Source organism: Vicugna pacos, chromosome 5 (genome assembly GCF_048564905.1).
Source record: "Vicugna pacos chromosome 5, VicPac4, whole genome shotgun sequence".
NCBI classification, from domain to species: Eukaryota; Metazoa; Chordata; class Mammalia; order Artiodactyla; family Camelidae; genus Vicugna; species Vicugna pacos.
In genome coordinates, this window is record NC_132991.1 from 3600494 (window position 1) to 3617580 (window position 17087).

The window sequence follows — 17087 nt, forward strand, 5'->3', positions numbered from 1 at the left end:
CCTTTGAAATCTGATAAATCTGATACCTGGTCACTCTCTCAAGCAGATTCTGGTGCCTTGTCCCTTTTTCCCCATGTATGGGTCATACGTTCCTGTTTCTTTGTGTGCCTCATAATTTTTGTTAGAAACTGGACATTTTAGATAATATACCCTGTAGGACCTCTGGGTACCAGTCTCCCTACCTCTTCCAAGACTTGTTATTGTTATTTGCTTGTTTGTTTGTTTAGTGACCGGCTGGATTCTTGTAGTGAAATCTAATCACCTCCACCCGATCGGCACCACCAAGTGTTAAGCCTCTGGTGTTACTCCTGAGGGAGGCGTAGCTTTGGGTGTGCCCACAGTCGTCCTGGGGTGACAGTGACGTTAGTAGGGCTCTCTCCCACTGTTTCCCAGACCACATCCAGCTGATAAGCCGCACTAATTGCTTGCCATTTGATCCAGTAGAACGCAGTCCTGGAATTTGCCCTGGAACACAAATTCCTTTGCAGACTCACCCCGTCGTACCTTAGCTCCCTGCCGGAATGGCCTGTGAGTTCAGTGTGTGATATTTGCTCTGCCCCCAGGAGAGCTCCTGCCAGCCGTCTTATCCTCTTTTCTCTCCTGCAGACTAGTCAGCCCACAGTCTGGGCTGTGTCTCGGTAGCTCTGTGCATTTCCTCGCACTGCCCTTCACTGCCCCCTCCACTCTTCCCGGGTCTCCTTCTAGGCAGACTCTCTGCGCCCAGGGCCCTGGAGATGGAGGGGTTTGGTGAAGATGGGACAGTGGCAGCCTTCCCTCCCAGTAACAATTTGCTCCAAGATGAGCATTCAGGGAAGGGAGGAGGGAGCAGCCTGGAGTCCACTGGGCTCGCTGCTCCTAGTGCGAAGCCACCGTTTCACAAGCCGGGAGAAGCATTCTCAGCCGCCTTGTCCCAGTGCAGTCTCCGTTCCACAAGTGGGGATTGAACAGAAGGAGGGAGCCCCCATATGAGTTAGCCTGCCCTGGGACAGAGCCCTGGAGCAGAGGTGTGAAATGCCCCGCTCTTCCTGAGAGGGGAGCCTTACCCTCAGCCGCTGGAGGAGAGGGGCCCTGGGTCCGGGCGGCAGCGGTCTGGAGTGGGGTCTCCGCTGGAGGAAGGAGGAGGGAGGGAAGGGCCTCGCTTTGGTGACCGCAGGCTTGCTGTTCTTACACACTTTGTAGGTTTGCTCGAATAGATGTTTCTGCACTTGCTGTTTGCCCTGAAGACCTTTCCCAGAGGTTTAGGTGGTTATTTCAAATATTTCACCACTTCCACTGGGGAGCAGCTCAGTAGAACCTGTCACATCACAAGTCAGTTGTCTCTTCCACATCACCGAGCTACTCTGGAAAACAGTTTGGCAGTTTCATAAAGACTGAACATAGACACTGGGGGAGGGTACAGCTCAGGGGTAGAGCACATGCTAGCATGCACGAGGTCCTGGGTTCAATCCCCAGTGCCTCCATTAAATAAACAAATAAACCTAATTACCTCCCCCCTCCCAGAAAAAAAGAAATAAAAATTAAAAATTAAAATATTTAAAAGAAAAAAGACTAAACATGCACGTATCATAGAACCCAGCACTTGCACTCCTGGCCATTCATCCCAGAAAACTGAAAACCTGTGTCTCCACATAAATCCGTACACAAGTGTTTATAGCAAATTTTGATGATAACCAGAAGCTGGAAACAACACAAATGGCACTAAGTGGTTAAACAGACTGTGGCGCCATGGAGAACTGCCCAGGAACGGAAAGGAAAGAACTCTTCCTCATGCAACAGCCTGGATGGGTTCAAGGGCATTGTGCCTGCGCTTGGTGGAAAAAGCCGATGTCAGGACACATACTACCCCCCCCAAATACCATGTGATTCTATCTATACAGCAATCTCAAAATGCCAAAATTACACAGATAGAGAACAAACCAGTGGACCTAGGGGGGATGGTAGGGGAGGAGTGGTGTGACCGTAAAGGTATAGCACAGGAGAGTTCTGAATCCTGACTGTGCTGGGGTCACATGAATCTCCGTGTGACACTGTGACACGCACTCACTTTGCGTCAGTGGCAGTTTCCTAGGTGCCGTACTGGACTGTTGTCATTAGGATGTAAACAGTGGGGGAAAATAGGGAAGCAGGACCTCCTGACCTCCCTTACTGTCTTTTTTCCAATAATAGCTTTGTTGTAGTTCACGTAGCATACAGTTCAGCTTTGAAAACATACAGTTAGTGATTTTCTAGTGTATTCCCAGAGTTCCACATCTGTCACTGCAGTTCGTTTTAAGACACTTTCATCACCCCAGTAAGAAGCTCGCCAGCCCTTAGCCGTCTTCCCCAGTCCTGCCGTCTTCACCCGTCCCTGCCTCCAGCCCGAGGCAGCCTCTCACCAGCTTTCCATCTCAGCAGATGTCCCGGTGCTGGACATTTCACATTTCACTTATCAGGTGTCTGTGACCAGCCTGTTTGACGTAATGTTTTCAAGGCCCATCCGTGTAGAATGTATCAATACTTCATTCCTTTTTCTTGCCAAATAATATTCTACTTTATGGATGTATACTGAATTTTATTGATTCGTTCATCCCTTGTTGGGCATTTGGGTTGTTCCCATTGGGGGTTATTTTGAATAATGGTGCTGCAATCCATTGTGTACAGATGTTTGTGTGAACCCCTGTTTTCATTTCTCTTGGGCATACACCTAGGGATGGAATTTCTGAGTTGTTTGGTAACTATATTTCACGTTCTAGGAACTCCCAGATTGTTTCCCAAAACGAGTACATTTTCCTTTCCCACCAGCAGCACATGAAATGTTGATTTCTCTACATCCACACCAACGCTTACTGCCTCTTGTTTGATTATAGCGTCCTAATGGCTGTGAAGGGGTATCCACCATGTGAAGGGCTGTCCACTGTGGTTTTGACTTGTGTTTCCCTAATGCCTAATGATGTTGAATACCATCACATGTTTGTTGGCCCTTAGTATATATTTTTTGGAGAAATGTGTCTGTTTGGATCTTTTGTCTTTTTTAGTTGGTTTATCTTTTCTATAATTGAGTGGTAAGAATTCTTCCTGTGTTCTAGATACAAATCCCTTATTAGACTTAACCTCTATACTTTCTTTGCAGCTTCTGTGAATCTATAATTATTTCAAACCAAAAAGGGTTTTGAATGCTTATAATGAAATAAACATACGTCTGAAATTGGTTGACACCTGACTGGGGTCAGTAGATTCTCTCAATGTCAAGGCTGTGATATGGTCCTGTAGTTTTGCAAGATGTCACCACTGGAGGAAACTGGATGAAGAGAGCACAGGATCTCCCTGAGTTATTTCTTACAATTACATGTGAGCCTACAGTTTTTTCAAAAAGTTTAAAAATTTTTTAATCACATTCATGCTATTATTTGCCTAGATGAGGGTTTTTTTTTTCAGTTGCTCTAAGAAGTAAAACTTGTCAATTTTAGGTTCGCAACAAAATTGAAAGGAAGACTGAGATTTCCCATGTCCCTCCACTCCGCACACATGCAAAGCCTCCCGCTGTCGACACCCCTCACCACAGTGGTACTTTGGTTACATTTGATGACCCTACACTGACATTTAATCATCACCCAGAGTTCATCATTCACATCAGTGTTCAGTCTTGGTGTTGTACATTGTATCGGTTTTGACAGTCTATAGATTTTTTTTCAAGATTAATTTTTTAAGTAAAATTTTTAATTTTTAAAATAATTTTTCATTTTCCATGTAACATGTAAATACATTTTGAGTCCTAGTGCAACAGTAATATTCAAACTTCACAGATACAGCTAAACGCACCTTCGACAAGTGCCCCTCAGTCCTGGTTTGCCTTTCCCCAGTCCAAACGATACAGTTCACACCTACTTTACTACAGTTCTGGTTGCTGGGCTTTTCTGCCCAAACGTAAATGTTACTCCGATTTGATCCCTGTGATTTCTCCAAGGTCGAGACAACAGCTTGGAGCTGCTACCACTTCGTACCCAGCCTCCACCTGCTTCCAAGCATCACACATGCCATGGCTCCGACCCACTCAAGACCGCTTCCCTTCTTTTAAGAGATTAGAATATTAATTTATTCTTTTGAACTCACTAGATTTGAAGAATTCCTCTAGGGTGGACAAAAAGAGCTCTTATTCGTGTCACGACCTGTATCTTCAATGACTTAAATGCAGAGGACTGATCTAAAGATATTTAAGTGCAGACATTTTTGAGAAAATAGTGTCTTAAACGCAAATGACTTTAGCACTCTAAAAATCAGAATACACTTTTTTTTTTAACGTTTCCAGAGGAGAAGAAAGCTATGCTGCAGGAAATAGCTAATCAGAAAGGAGTCTCCTGTCGTGCCCAAGGCTGGAAAGTCCACCTGTGTGCCGCCCAGTTGCTGCAGCTGGTAGGTGGCGTTCCCGCAGCTGTGACGTCATGCTGGGGCGGCTGGATTCCCTGAGTCATTCTGAAGCATTCCCAGTTGACACGGGTCATGGTGGAAGTTCTGTGTGTGCTGTGTAACATAATTATCCTGTCTATTCCATGGATGTACTGTAATCTGAGCACATCTTAGCTCTGGTACCCATAACTGCAATCTATTGAACAGCCGTGGTGTGAGACCTGCAGTTCGGGTTCTGTGTTAGACGTGTTGCTGTGACATCTGATCAAGGAGCCTCTAACTGTGGTGTGACGGTCTGACAGTGAGCCCCACCCCTCGCCATTCTGCTCCTTATCATGGGACCAACAGCGGTCCCACTTCTCCACAAATAGTGGGCCTCAGTTCTCTGCCCACTTGCGATATTCAAGTAAGCCAGTCACACCCTCCCGTGAGCACCGGGGGCACCTCTCCCCCTGGATACTACAAAGCCTGCCTCCTGCAGCCCCTGCTGGTTCACGGAGTGCAGCCCCCACGTGGCCCTGCGTGGTGTGCAGTGTCCTCTTCCCCTCAGCTGTAAGTATATTGACCAGTAAACTGCTGTTGATCTCACCTGTCTGCCATTTCCATCCCCCTGGGGTGGCAGTCCTTCCTTCACCAACAGGGTAAAGAGGAGGCGATCAAAATGGTAACCTCACAGAGTTTGCCCATCTTTGGAATAGAGTGATCTAAAGAACATTGTCTTTACTGAGTTTGTTTTTTTTTAAGGTAGTGCCAGGGGAGGGTATAGCTCAGTGACAGGGTGAGTGCTTAGCATGCATCAGGTCCTGGGTTCACTCTCCAGTACTTTCATCTAAAAAAAAAAAGAAGTAGTGCCATGGTTAGTTTTTGTATTTAGCAGAAATACAGGACTTGTAGACTTGTTTTGCAGAGGAATTGTGAATTCAGGGCAGTATTTAAAAGTTATCCTTGAAGGTGGACGGTGCCTTACAACAAATTGTGGGGTAAATTGTTGTCGATCGGTTTTCCTTGCTGTCCTGTACCTTATTCATTGGAAGAAACAGTTTTATCAGCGAAACAGATCTTTTCCCAGTTTACACAGGTGATTCAAGGTGGGTTTATTGGCCTGAGTTTGACAACAAAGAGAATCTCTGAGGTCACAACGCCCTCTTGTTTGTTGCAGACGAATCTAGAACACGACGTTTATGAAAGACTCACCAACCTACAGGAAGGGATTATCCCAAAGAAAAAAGCAGCAACTGATGATGATTTACACCGAATAAATGAACTAATACAGGTTTGAAGGGGTCCTCTCCCTCTTCTCTTAACTGCTCCCTTTTTCCCTCCCTCGTCCAGTAATGTCTTGAGTCAAAACCTGTTACTGACTTCCGCCCGCATTATCAGAAACACGAAAACCACACTGTCTTGAAGATGACGGTTGGTGACATGATGTCTCTCGTTCCAGGGAAACATGCAGAGGTGTAAGCTCGTGATGGATCAGATCAGCGAGGCCAGAGACTCCATGCTCAAGGTCTTAGATCACAAAGACCGCGTCCTGAAGCTTCTAAACAAGAACGGCACTGTCAAGAAGGTGTCAAAATTGAAGCGAAAGGAAAAAGTCTAGACCCCAAATCAGGACTCTGAAAACAGAATTGATGAAGAATGACGTTGGGGGTGGGGGGAGGGCTCCAGTTATTTGCAAAGTGGATTTTCCTTAATTCACATGTGAAAGCAGAGGGACCCGTAGCACAGTGACGCGGCGGGATCAGAGCTGGTCCGACACGGTGGATGCCAGTCTCTCTTCCAGGCGGCTCCCTCCCACACTTCCTGTCCCACACGTGACTTGTGATGCATCAGTGTCTCCCGGTTGAAATCAGTGACAAATGACCGGCTGGCATTTCTCGGCCTTCCAGCCGACAAACTGAATTTAGCTGATGGATTCCTGCAGGACCTATTCTGAGCCTGGACTGAAAGTATCCACTCGGACCATCTGTTCTCTCTCCACTGAAACTCAGACCTCTCCCCTCACCCCAGCCGGGTCTTACTCCGTCTGCCCTTCAGATGCCCAAGCTGGCCTTCGAAAGCAGTGCCATGGCACCGAGCGACCTGCCACATCTCACACTCTAAAGGGTTTGAACTATCGAGTCTCGTCGTTTTTTTAAAGAACCATTTCACAGTGAAATTGTTATATTGTCTGTCCTGCGTGTGTCTGAGTTGGGTTTTTGTGGAGGTGCCGAGCCGGCAACACCGTAAGTTGCTCTGAGATCCCTGTCCTGAAGTACATTCTTGGTTATCTGTACTTCTATAGCTGGTGTGATGCTGTTAATCGTATGTACCGCACATCTCCAAACGTTAATAAAGGACTCAAAGAGGTTTTTGTACATAAGCAGTTTGTATCTTTTTATAAAGTTAATCAGTGCCGTGCTGCACGTGTCTTTGAGTGCTTCCCCTCCTGTGGTTTCTCACACACCGTGGGTCTACTCCATTAAAGTTTTGTTATTCCCCACAGAATTCCATTTACCCTGGTGTTTTGAAGATGTCACAGATTGTGAAGTCTGATGGCTTTGGGTTATCTTAAATACAAGACGCTGTTGTATCCCATCGCACATAGAAGCTGGTCACACTGTGGAACAGTTGAGGGCTGCGGAACATCCGGGAGGGTGGATTTCCTTTACGAGGTTGCTCTTGCTTCCTGTGAACTTGCTGGAATGGTGAGGTGGCTGAGGCTTGCTTTTCGCCCTGACCTGAAGAGATCTGAGACGAGTCCATGCCAGTTCTGATCCCGTCTTCAGGACGAAGGTTGTAGCTCTCCTCCGACTGGCTCACCTGAGACGGCCTTCCTCGAATGGGAGCGGTGAGCGCTCATCTGGTGTAGGGTCGGAGAAGAGAGAAGCCAAGCAGGTGTTCAGCCTTCCCCAGGCTAGAGCACCCACCCGCAGAGCCTCGGCTGCAGAAGTCCTCGGACAGGAGCAGTCAAGGCTGCTACACCAGTGTTTCCACTTGAAGATACGACTGCCCGTGTCCTGGATGCCGGAGTAGTGTTTGACATGGTGGGGTGTGGCTGTGCCAGAACAGTGTTCTTTGCCTCAGCTTCTCATCTGTGTCTCTTCCCAGGGACACGTGGTGTGCCGGCGAGTGAAGGACAGGACTCAGGTATTTGGGACTCTGCATTACAGACCTGTTCTCCCGAAAGGTAGCATTACCTCCCTTAAACAGCATCGATAACCCTGGTCAAGGAATCTGTTCGGGGCAAGCTTACTGTCAGTGCAGGTTAGGACAGTAGCGTCTCCTGTTCTCCCCCGCCTTAGGAGGACAGCACGATCTGAAGTTGGGAGGGCATGGGGGATGAACCTTGTCTACAGTACAACATTATTGAAAAACAGCCTTATCGAGGACTGATGGACATACGGTGAACTAAACATCTTAAAGTGTACAATTTGGTAAGGTTTGACACGTGTATGCCCTGAGAGCATCACCACAATCAAGAGTGAAAATCTCTATCAGACTCCTAAGTTTCCTCGTGCCTCCTTGTGACATCTTACCTCGCACCCCTTCCTGCCTCCGCGCCTCCAGGCCAACATTAAACTCCTTTCTGTCACTCTAGATTATTTGCATCTTCTGGAAATTCATACGAGTGAAATCATACAGTATATTCTCTTTTGAGGGATGGAGTCTGCCACCTTTTACTCAGCATGGTGGATATTTATGCTGAGATCTGCTCATGTTGCTCATGTCCATAGTTCCTTGCCTTTTAATTGCTGAGTAGCGGGCATTCCATGATGTGGCTCTTCCACAAGTCGCTTGTCCGTTCACCTGTAGAAAGGCATTCGGGTTGTTAGGTCTGGGTTATTACAGACACAACCGTTTTACACATATCTGATCTTTGGACAAGTGGTCAGTGTACAGCTTAATTGGTGACTTTGTTAGTTGTGCTTTCCAGGGATTCATGACCAGGAGAGAGCACTGAGAAGGCCACACACCCAGTGGCTCTTGGCCCAGAAAACTATCATCCACATACTGAAAGATTAGAAAGAATTAGAAATACATCGGAGGTAAGACTTCAGTATTTGGCTTCTGTTCTTTACAATAGAAAAATCAAAGGAATGTGAATCTGGGGGAAAAAGTTTTAATCCATCTGCTTGGTCTAGAAAATTCTGTATTTTTTAAAACCTGGGTATTTCAAAAGACTATTAAATAGAAAGTGCCTTATAGTGTTATCCTTTTCAGTGATTTTATCATAGGAATAATAATCACACAATTTTAAGAGTTTAAAGAGTTGTTTAGAGGTTATATAGTCCAACCCAGCCTGTGATGAAATGCACACATTTGAAAAGATGTAAATTTTCGTACTTTTTTTTATTGCAGAAGACAGCACAGATTCAGAAACGTACATGAAACAAATGCATAGCTTTCATAAATCCTTAAAAGAACAACTTGACTATGACTACCCAGAGTAAGACACAGAGCCTTGCCAGTCACCTCAGGAGCCCCACAGCTGCTTCATTCCAATCGCAACCTTCTTCCTGCCCCACAAGTAACCACTATCTTGACGCTTTTCCGCCAATTTTATCATGGTATGATTACATGTAGTTAAATACCCAAAGCTTTTTTTGTATGAGTTGATTGTGAGAAATGAAGGGTCTTATCCAGGAACCTGGAAATGGGCAGACACATCTCTTTCTCAGGAACGTTCTGGTTTATGATTTTGGCCTGATGACTCACCTCACTTAGGAAGGAAATGGGAAAGGGTTCCAAGTCACTTCGCAATTACATTTCTCAGAGAAGGTCTGTGCACATCAGTCACCCAGCCTTGCCCTGGAGCATGGTGTATGACATCCCTGACGGTTTTAGAAACACCTGAGTTCACGCCCCTGCCCGAGCCCTGGGCGCACGCCACTGTTAGCTGAATTTAGGTTTGAGTGAGTGCTTATCTCCAGCTCCTGAAGAATTTGTTGCTGAAGTCGCCTGGACCCTTGCCAAGGTCCTAGCCCGGGCGGAGACCTCTTATTCCATTTGGGGAGGTTCTTTTTATGCTCAGATTTGCACAGCCAATCACAAAATGATGCTGAGACAGGAACAGCACAAGCTTTGTTCAATCTGAAATACACAAATCTTAAATTTACAGTTTTGTGCGCACTGATAAATACATACAACCATCTAAATAAAGATACATGACTTCTGTAACCCCAGAAACAGGGCCCCTTTGTAATCAGCACCCTCTCCACCTGACCCCACCCCCGCCAGCCCACAAGGTAAGCACTGATCTGCTGTCCCTGATCATGGGTTAGTCTTGTCTGTTCTTGAACTTCACATAAATGGGGTCATACAGTACGTACTTGTTTGCATCTGGCTTTTTTGCTCAACATAATTTGAGATCCTTCCGTTTGCTGTGTGTATCACAAGTTGTTTGTTTTTGTGCTGTGTGACTGCCACAGTCTGCTTACCTGTTTCCCCACTGAAGGGCATCTTGGTGCTTCCAGCTCTTGACTGTTATGAGTAAAACTGAACATTCCTATGCAGGTTCTCGTGTGGAAGTAAATTTTCAAGTCAGTTGGGTAAAAACCTAGGAGTGTGATTGCTGGATCATGAAGTGAAACTATCTTTAGTCTTGTCGGAAACTGCCAAACTGCCTTGCAAAGTGGCTGTACCATTTCACATTCCCACCAGTGACAAATGAGAGTTCCCGTTGCTTCACATCCTCGCCAACGTTCTGTGATGTCAGAGCGTAGGTTTTAGCCATTCTGACAGGTGTGTAGTGGGGTCATTGTTTTCCTTTGCAGTTCCCTAATGACATGATGTGGAGCATTTTTTCAAATGCCCATTTGCCATCTTTATATCATTTTTGATGATTTTGCCCATATTTTAATTAGCTTGTTTTCTGATTGAGTTTAAGAGTTCCTGGCATATCTTAGATACAGTCCTTTTTCAGATACGTTTTTTGCAAACATTTTCTCCTTGTCTGTGGCTAACCTTTCCAATTACTTAATAAATTGTGCCTTTTGAAGAGCGTAAGTTTTCAATTTTAATGAAGTACAGCATCCATTTTTTTCTTTCATGAATTGTGCGTTTGGATTATAGCTAAAGACTCATCACCAAACCCAAGGTCACCAAGATTTTTCTCCTGTTTTGTTATAGGAGTTTTTTTTGTTTTTTTTTTTTTTTTTTAGTTTTATGTTTTACACTTAGACCTCAATGATCCATTTTGAGATAATTTTTGTGAAAATTGTAAGGTTTGTGGAAAGATTTTTTTTCTTTTGGTACATGGATGTCCAATTGTTCCAGCACCATTTGTTGAAAAGACTATTCTTAATTAAATTGCCTTTGCCCCTTTGCCAGAGATGAGTTGACTGTATTTGTGGAGGTCTATTTCTGGGCTCTCTATTCTGTCCCATTGATCTATTTGTCTGTCCTTTTGCCAGCACCATTCTGTTTTGATTACTGTAGTTTTTTAGGAAGGTTTGAAGCTGAGCATTTATCAGTTTTCCAACTTTGTTCTTCACTGTTGTGTTGGCTGTTCTAGATCTTTTGTCTTTTCATATAAACCTTAGAATCTGTTAACATCTGCAAAACAGCTTGCTGCAATTCTTATTCGGATTACATAAATCTATAGATCAAGTTGGGAAAGAATTCACATCTTAGTAACGTTGAGTGTTCTGCCCGTGAACATGGACTGTCTCTTCTTTTATTTTGATCTTTGATTTATTTCATCAGTTTTGTGGTTCTCCTCATATACAACCTGTACATATTTCATTAAATTTATATCTAGGTATTTCATTTGTGTGTATGAGCTATTGTAAATGGTACTGTTTTTTTTATTTTGAATTCTACTTGTTCCCTGGTGGGATATGGAACGCAGTCTACATTTTTATACTCTTAGCCTTGTGTGCTGTGATGTTGCTATATTCACAGTTTTTTTTGTCTGTTCTTCGGGACTTTCTACATAAACAGTAATTCCATCAATGAAAAAATACGATTTTATTTCTTCTTTCACAGTTGGCATAGATTTTATTTCCTTTTCCTATCTTATTGCACTGGATAGGCCTTCCAGTCGGATGCTGAATAAGAGTGGTAAGAGGGAATATCCTTGCCTTGTTCCCAGTCATGGGGGTAAAGTGTCCCATTAAGTATGATGTTGGCTGTGGAGTTTTTTGGTAGCTTTTCTTTATCAAGTTAAGGAAGTTCTCCCCTATTCTTCATTTGCTGAGAATTTTCAATCACAGATTGAATGATGGATTTTGCATATGCTTTTCTGCATCACTAATATGATCATATTTGAGCTTTCTTCTTTAGCATGTTGATCTCTTACTTCACATTAGGTTTTTGGGGGCTTTTTGTTGTTGTTGTTGTTGTTGTTGTTTTACTATTGAACCAACCAGTCAAACCAGCATACCTGGAATAAATCTCCCTTGATTATGGTGTGTAATTCTTTTTACACTTTGTTAAATTCAGTTTGCCAGTATGTAGTTGCATCTGTATTCGTGAGAGATTGGTCTGTGGTTTCTTTTTTGTACATGTCTTTGTCTGGCTTCAGTGTCTTGGTAATGCTGGCCTCATAGAATGTGTTAGGGAAAGTTCTCTCTGTTCTGTTTTCTGGAGGGGATTGTAGAGAGTTGGTACAATTTCTTCCTTAAATATTTGGTCAAATTCAACAGTGAAAACGTCTGGTACTTTCTTTTTTTGGATTATTAATTATCAATCCAGTTTTTAAAATAGACATAGGCCTATTCAGATTGTCTCTCTCTCCTTGTGTGACTTTCGGTAGTCACTGTCTTTCAAGGAATTGAAGCATCTCATCTACGTCATTAAATTTGTGAGTATGGAGTGGCTTATAGTATTCCTTTCCTTTCCTTCCCATGTCTTTGGGCAGAGTAGCAATCTTCTTTCATTTCATCTTTTTAAAGAAGTACTTTTGAGCTGTAGCTCACATAGCATACAATTCATCCACTTGAAGTGTGAAGTTCAGTGACTTTTCCTTTGCATCCATCACCACAGCCAGTTTCAGAATGTTTTCATTGCCCCCAGAGCAAGCCCTGCACCCTGTAACCATTGCTCCCACTTCAGACATTAATCTGATTTGAGTTAATGTTTGCATCTGATGTGAAGTCAGGGGTGTCCAACTTCATTCTTTTGCAGGTGCTTGGTCTATTGTCTCACTGCCATTTGTTGGAAAGACCATTCTTCCCCCATTGACTTGTCCTGGTAATTTGTCAAAGTCAGTTGTATTTGTGAAGGCTTATTTCTGGATTCTCAGTTCTAGTCCATTGATTGAGCCTTAAGCCACCGCCACACTGTCTTGTTTACTGAAACTTTGTAGTGAGTTTTGCAGTTAGGATGTGTGAGTTCTACATTTTGTTACTGGTTTTCGAGATTGCTCTGGCTGTCCAGGGTCCTTTGAATTTCCAGGTGAATTTAGGAACAGCCTGTCATTTCTCTGCAAAGAAGTCATCTGGGATTTTGATAGATTGAATCTATAGACACATTGGGAAAAATTTACCCCTTTAACATGAAGTCTTCTGATCTATAAACTTGGACTGTTTTTTCCATTTATTTAATCTAATTTAATTTCGTTCAAGTGTTCCATAATATTCAAAGTTTTTCCATTTGTCAAACTCACTCTTAACTTTTATTATTTTCATGCTACTGTAACTGAAATAGCTTTTTTTTTAATATCAACTATTTTAATTTATTATACAGCTCACCTAACACATTCAAGTGGAATGACAGTCTCAGGCCAGAGGAAGGCAGTTTCTTTTCGGCCCCCACAGCCCCTGGTTATTACAGATTTAATAAGACAGTCCCTGCTGTTGTCGTGGACTGTTCGTGTCATTACGGCTGCCTGCTGTTGACACATCACTACTGACGTTAGCAGGTGTAGGAGAAATGTTGTCGTCTGGTTTATGCAGCAAAAACATTCACGAGAGGCCTCTTTGGTTATCTTTTTTTAAATAATTTTTTTTATTGAGGTATAGTTGATTATAATATTATGTAGGCCTCAGGTGTACAACATAATGATTCACAATTTTTAAAGGTTATTCTCTATTTATAGTTATTATAAAATATTGGCTATATTCCCTGTGCTGTGCAAAACATCCTTGTAGCTTATTTATTTTATACCATCACAGTTTGTATCTTACAACCCGCTACCCACTTGCTCTGTCCCCGCTTCCCTCTCCCCAGTGGTAACCAATAGTTTGTTCTCTGTATCTGTGAGTCTGTTTCTTTTTTTTGCTATATTCAGTAGTTTTATTTTTCAGATTCCACATGTCAGTGATATCACACAGTAATTGTCTTTCTCTGTCTGGCTTATTTCACTCAGCATAATACCCTCCAAGTCCATCCATCTTGTATCAAATGGCAAAATTTCATTCTTTTTTATGGCTGAGTAGTTGGAATAACTTTCTTAATTTCATTTTCTATTTGGTCATTGCTACTGCATAAATACAATTGATTTTTTAAATATTGTACTTATTTATTTTTTTAACTTTTTTTATTGAGTTATAGTCATTTTACAATGTTGTGTCAAATTCCAGTGTAGAACACAATTTTTCTGTTATACATGTACTTATTTATTTACGTTGAAACAGCTTGACAAATGTAATTAATGTACTATACAATTTACCCGTTTAAAGTGTACAGTTTATTCGGTTTTGATATAATTACATTATTAATTTTTTTATTGCAGTATAATCTGTTACATTGTGTCAATTTCTGGTGGACAGCATAATGTCCCAGTCATGCATATATGTACATATATTCATTTTCATATACTTTTTCATTAAAGGATATTACTAGATATTGAATGTAGCTCCTTGTGCTATACAGAAGAAATCTGTTTTTTATCTATTTTTGTATATGGCAAATATTTGCAAATCTCAAACTCCCAAATTTATTTTTAAATTGTAGTGAGAAATACATAGCAAAAATTTGCCATTTCAAGTATACTATTCAGTGGCACTAATTACATTCACAATATTATGCAAACTTCACCACTGTTTCCAAAATGTTCTTATTATATTACCCCTTCGCAACCATTAAGCAGTAACTCCTCATTCCCCCTTCCCCAGCCCCTGGTAATCTCTAAGCTATTTTCTGTCTCTGTGGATTTGCCTGTTTTAGGAACCTCATGTAAATGGAATCATACAATATTTATGCTTTTGTGTCTGCATTATTTCACTTAACATGAGCTTTTGAAGGTTCTTCCAGGTTGTAGCAGGCATCAGAACTTCATTTCTTTTTATGTCTGCATAGTATTCTGTTATATGTACATAATCACATTTTATTCTACCCGTTTATTGGTGAATGCTTGGATTGTTTCCACCTTATGCCTATTGTAAATAATGCTGTAATGAAAATTGGCATATAGGTGTCTGTTCGAGTGCCTGGTTTCAGTTCCCTTGGTATTTCTAGGAATAAAATTTCTAAATCATGTGATAATTCTGTGTTTAGCTTTCTGAGGAACCATCGAACTATCTTCCATAGCCGCTATACCATTTTACATTGTTAAGTTTTTTTTGATACTGTTGTAAATCTAATTGCTTTTTAAATTCACTTTTGACTTGTTCATTGCAAGTATATAGGAATACCATTGATTTTTGTGTGTTGATTCCGTATCCTGCAGGTTTGCTGAATTTTTTAGCTCTAACTGTTTTCTGTGGAATCATTAGGTTTTTCTACATGTCAGATCATGTCATCAACATACAGAGAGAATTTTACTTCTTCCTTTCCAGTTTGGATGCCTTTTATTTCTTTTTCTTGTCTAATTGCTACAGTTTGAACTTCAGAACTATGCTGAATGGAAGTGATGAAAATTGGCACTGTTGCCTTGTTCCTAATCTTAGAGGAAAGGTTCTCAGAGTGTCACCATTGAGTATGACATTAGCTCTGGGTTTTCCACATGTGGCTTTAATCATGTCAAGGCATTTCCCTACTATCCCTGGTTTATTGAGTGTTTTAACATTAAGTTTTATAAAATGCTGCTTCTACAGCAATTAGAATGATCATGTGGTTTTATTCCTTCTTTCTATTAATGTGATTTACAGTGTGTTGTTGACCTTTAGTGTGTCAACCGTGCTTGCATCCCAGGAGTAAGTCCCACTTGGTCATGGAATGATCCTTTCCATATGCTGCTGAATGTGGCTTGCTAGTACTTTGTTGGGTATTTGCATCTATATTCATAAAGATTTTACCTGTTGTTTCTTTTCTTGTAGTGCCTTTGTATAGTTTTGGTATCAGTAATGCTGGGCTCAAAGAGCGAGTTAGGAAGTGTTTCCTCTTCTTCAGTTTGTTGAAAGAGTTTGCAAATAATCGCTATTGATTCTTTAAACATTTGGTACAGTTTACCAGTGAAGCCTTCTGGTTCTGGGATTTTATTTGTTGTGAGGTTTTCCATTCTGATTCAATCTCCTTACCACTTCCATTTACCTTAGTTTGGGCTGCTGGAACGGAATACCGTAGACTGTGTGGCTGAAACCACAGACTTTTATTTCTCACAGTTCTGGGGGCTGAAAAGTCCAAGATCAGGATGCCAGCATATCTGACGTCTGAGGAGAGCCCTCTTCCTGGTTTGCAGAGACTGTCTTCTTGCTGTGTCCTCAGATGAGGTGAGCAGAGGAAGGGGAAGCCAGCTCTCTCTTGTCTCATCTTAGAAGGACACTGATGCCGTTCATGAGGGCTCCACCCTCATGACCCAGTTACCTCTGAAAGGCCCCACCTCCTGATAGCATCACATTAGAGGTTAGGATTTCAACATATGAATTTGGGGAGGACACAAGCATCCAGTCCATAGCACTTACACTTAATGTGATTGCCGATAAAGAAGGATTTGCTTCTGTCATTCTGCTATTTGCTTCCTGTGTGTCTTCCATGTTTTTTCTTCCTCATTTCCTCCATTACTGCCTTTCTTGTAGTAAGTTGGGTTTTGAGTTTTTTGCAGTGTACTATTTTGATTCCCTTATTCTTTCTTTTTCTGTATATTTTTCAAGTTCTTTCCTTAGGAGTTAGCATGATGATTACAACGAACATCCTAAAATTATGATAACGTGCTTTGAATAGTAGTTCAAATAGTACACAAACACTTTGCTCCTATGCATCCCCATCCCTCCCCCTTTATGCTAATATTGTGGTAGATTACATCTTTATACATTATATGCCCATTAACTTCCCTTCATCCTTGAGGGATAGTTTTGCTAGATATAAAATCCTTAGGTGATAGATTTGTATTTCAGCACTTTAAGAGTGTTATTCCATTGCCTTCTGATCTTCATGGCTTCAGATGAGAAATCTGCTGTTCACCTTATTGAAGATCCCTTACACATGAGGAGTCACTTTTGTCTTGCTGCTTTCGAGATTCTCTCTGTCTTCATGTTTTAGCAATTTGACAATAATGTGTCTCTTAAAAAGATCCTGTTTAGAGTTTGTTGAGCTTCTTGGGGGTGTGTATTCATGTCTTTCACCAGATTTGAGAAGGTTTTGGCCATTATTTATTTAGATTTTTTTTCCCTGCCCTTTTCTATCTTCTCCTGGGATTCCTATAACACATATCAGTATACTTGATAGTGTCCCACAGGACTCCTAGACTCTGTTTACTTTTCTTCATTCTTTCTCCTTTCTGCTTCTCAGATTGGATGATTTCTTAATATCTAATCTTCAAGTTCATTGACTCTTTCTTCTTCTTGGCTCAGATCTACCATTGAACCCTCTGTGGGTTTTTCATTTAAGTTGTTCTGCTT

At 42.0% G+C, this 17087-nt stretch overlaps 1 protein-coding gene across 11 annotated transcripts in view; it reads left to right on the forward strand.

Moving 5' to 3' along the window:
* SAP130 (Sin3A associated protein 130) overlaps positions 1 to 6745 on the forward strand; it is a 72963-nt gene extending 66218 nt beyond the window's left edge. For all 11 annotated transcript variants that reach the window (XM_072960780.1, XM_072960781.1, XM_072960777.1 and 8 more), the window contains 3 exons: positions 4286 to 4389; positions 5543 to 5656; positions 5825 to 6745. In XM_072960780.1, the coding sequence (XP_072816881.1) occupies positions 4286 to 4389; positions 5543 to 5656; positions 5825 to 5983 (377 nt within the window). In that variant the 3' untranslated portion in view covers positions 5984 to 6745. The remainder of the gene's footprint in view (positions 1 to 4285; positions 4390 to 5542; positions 5657 to 5824) is intronic.
* The last annotated feature ends 10342 nt before the right edge of the window (positions 6746 to 17087 follow it).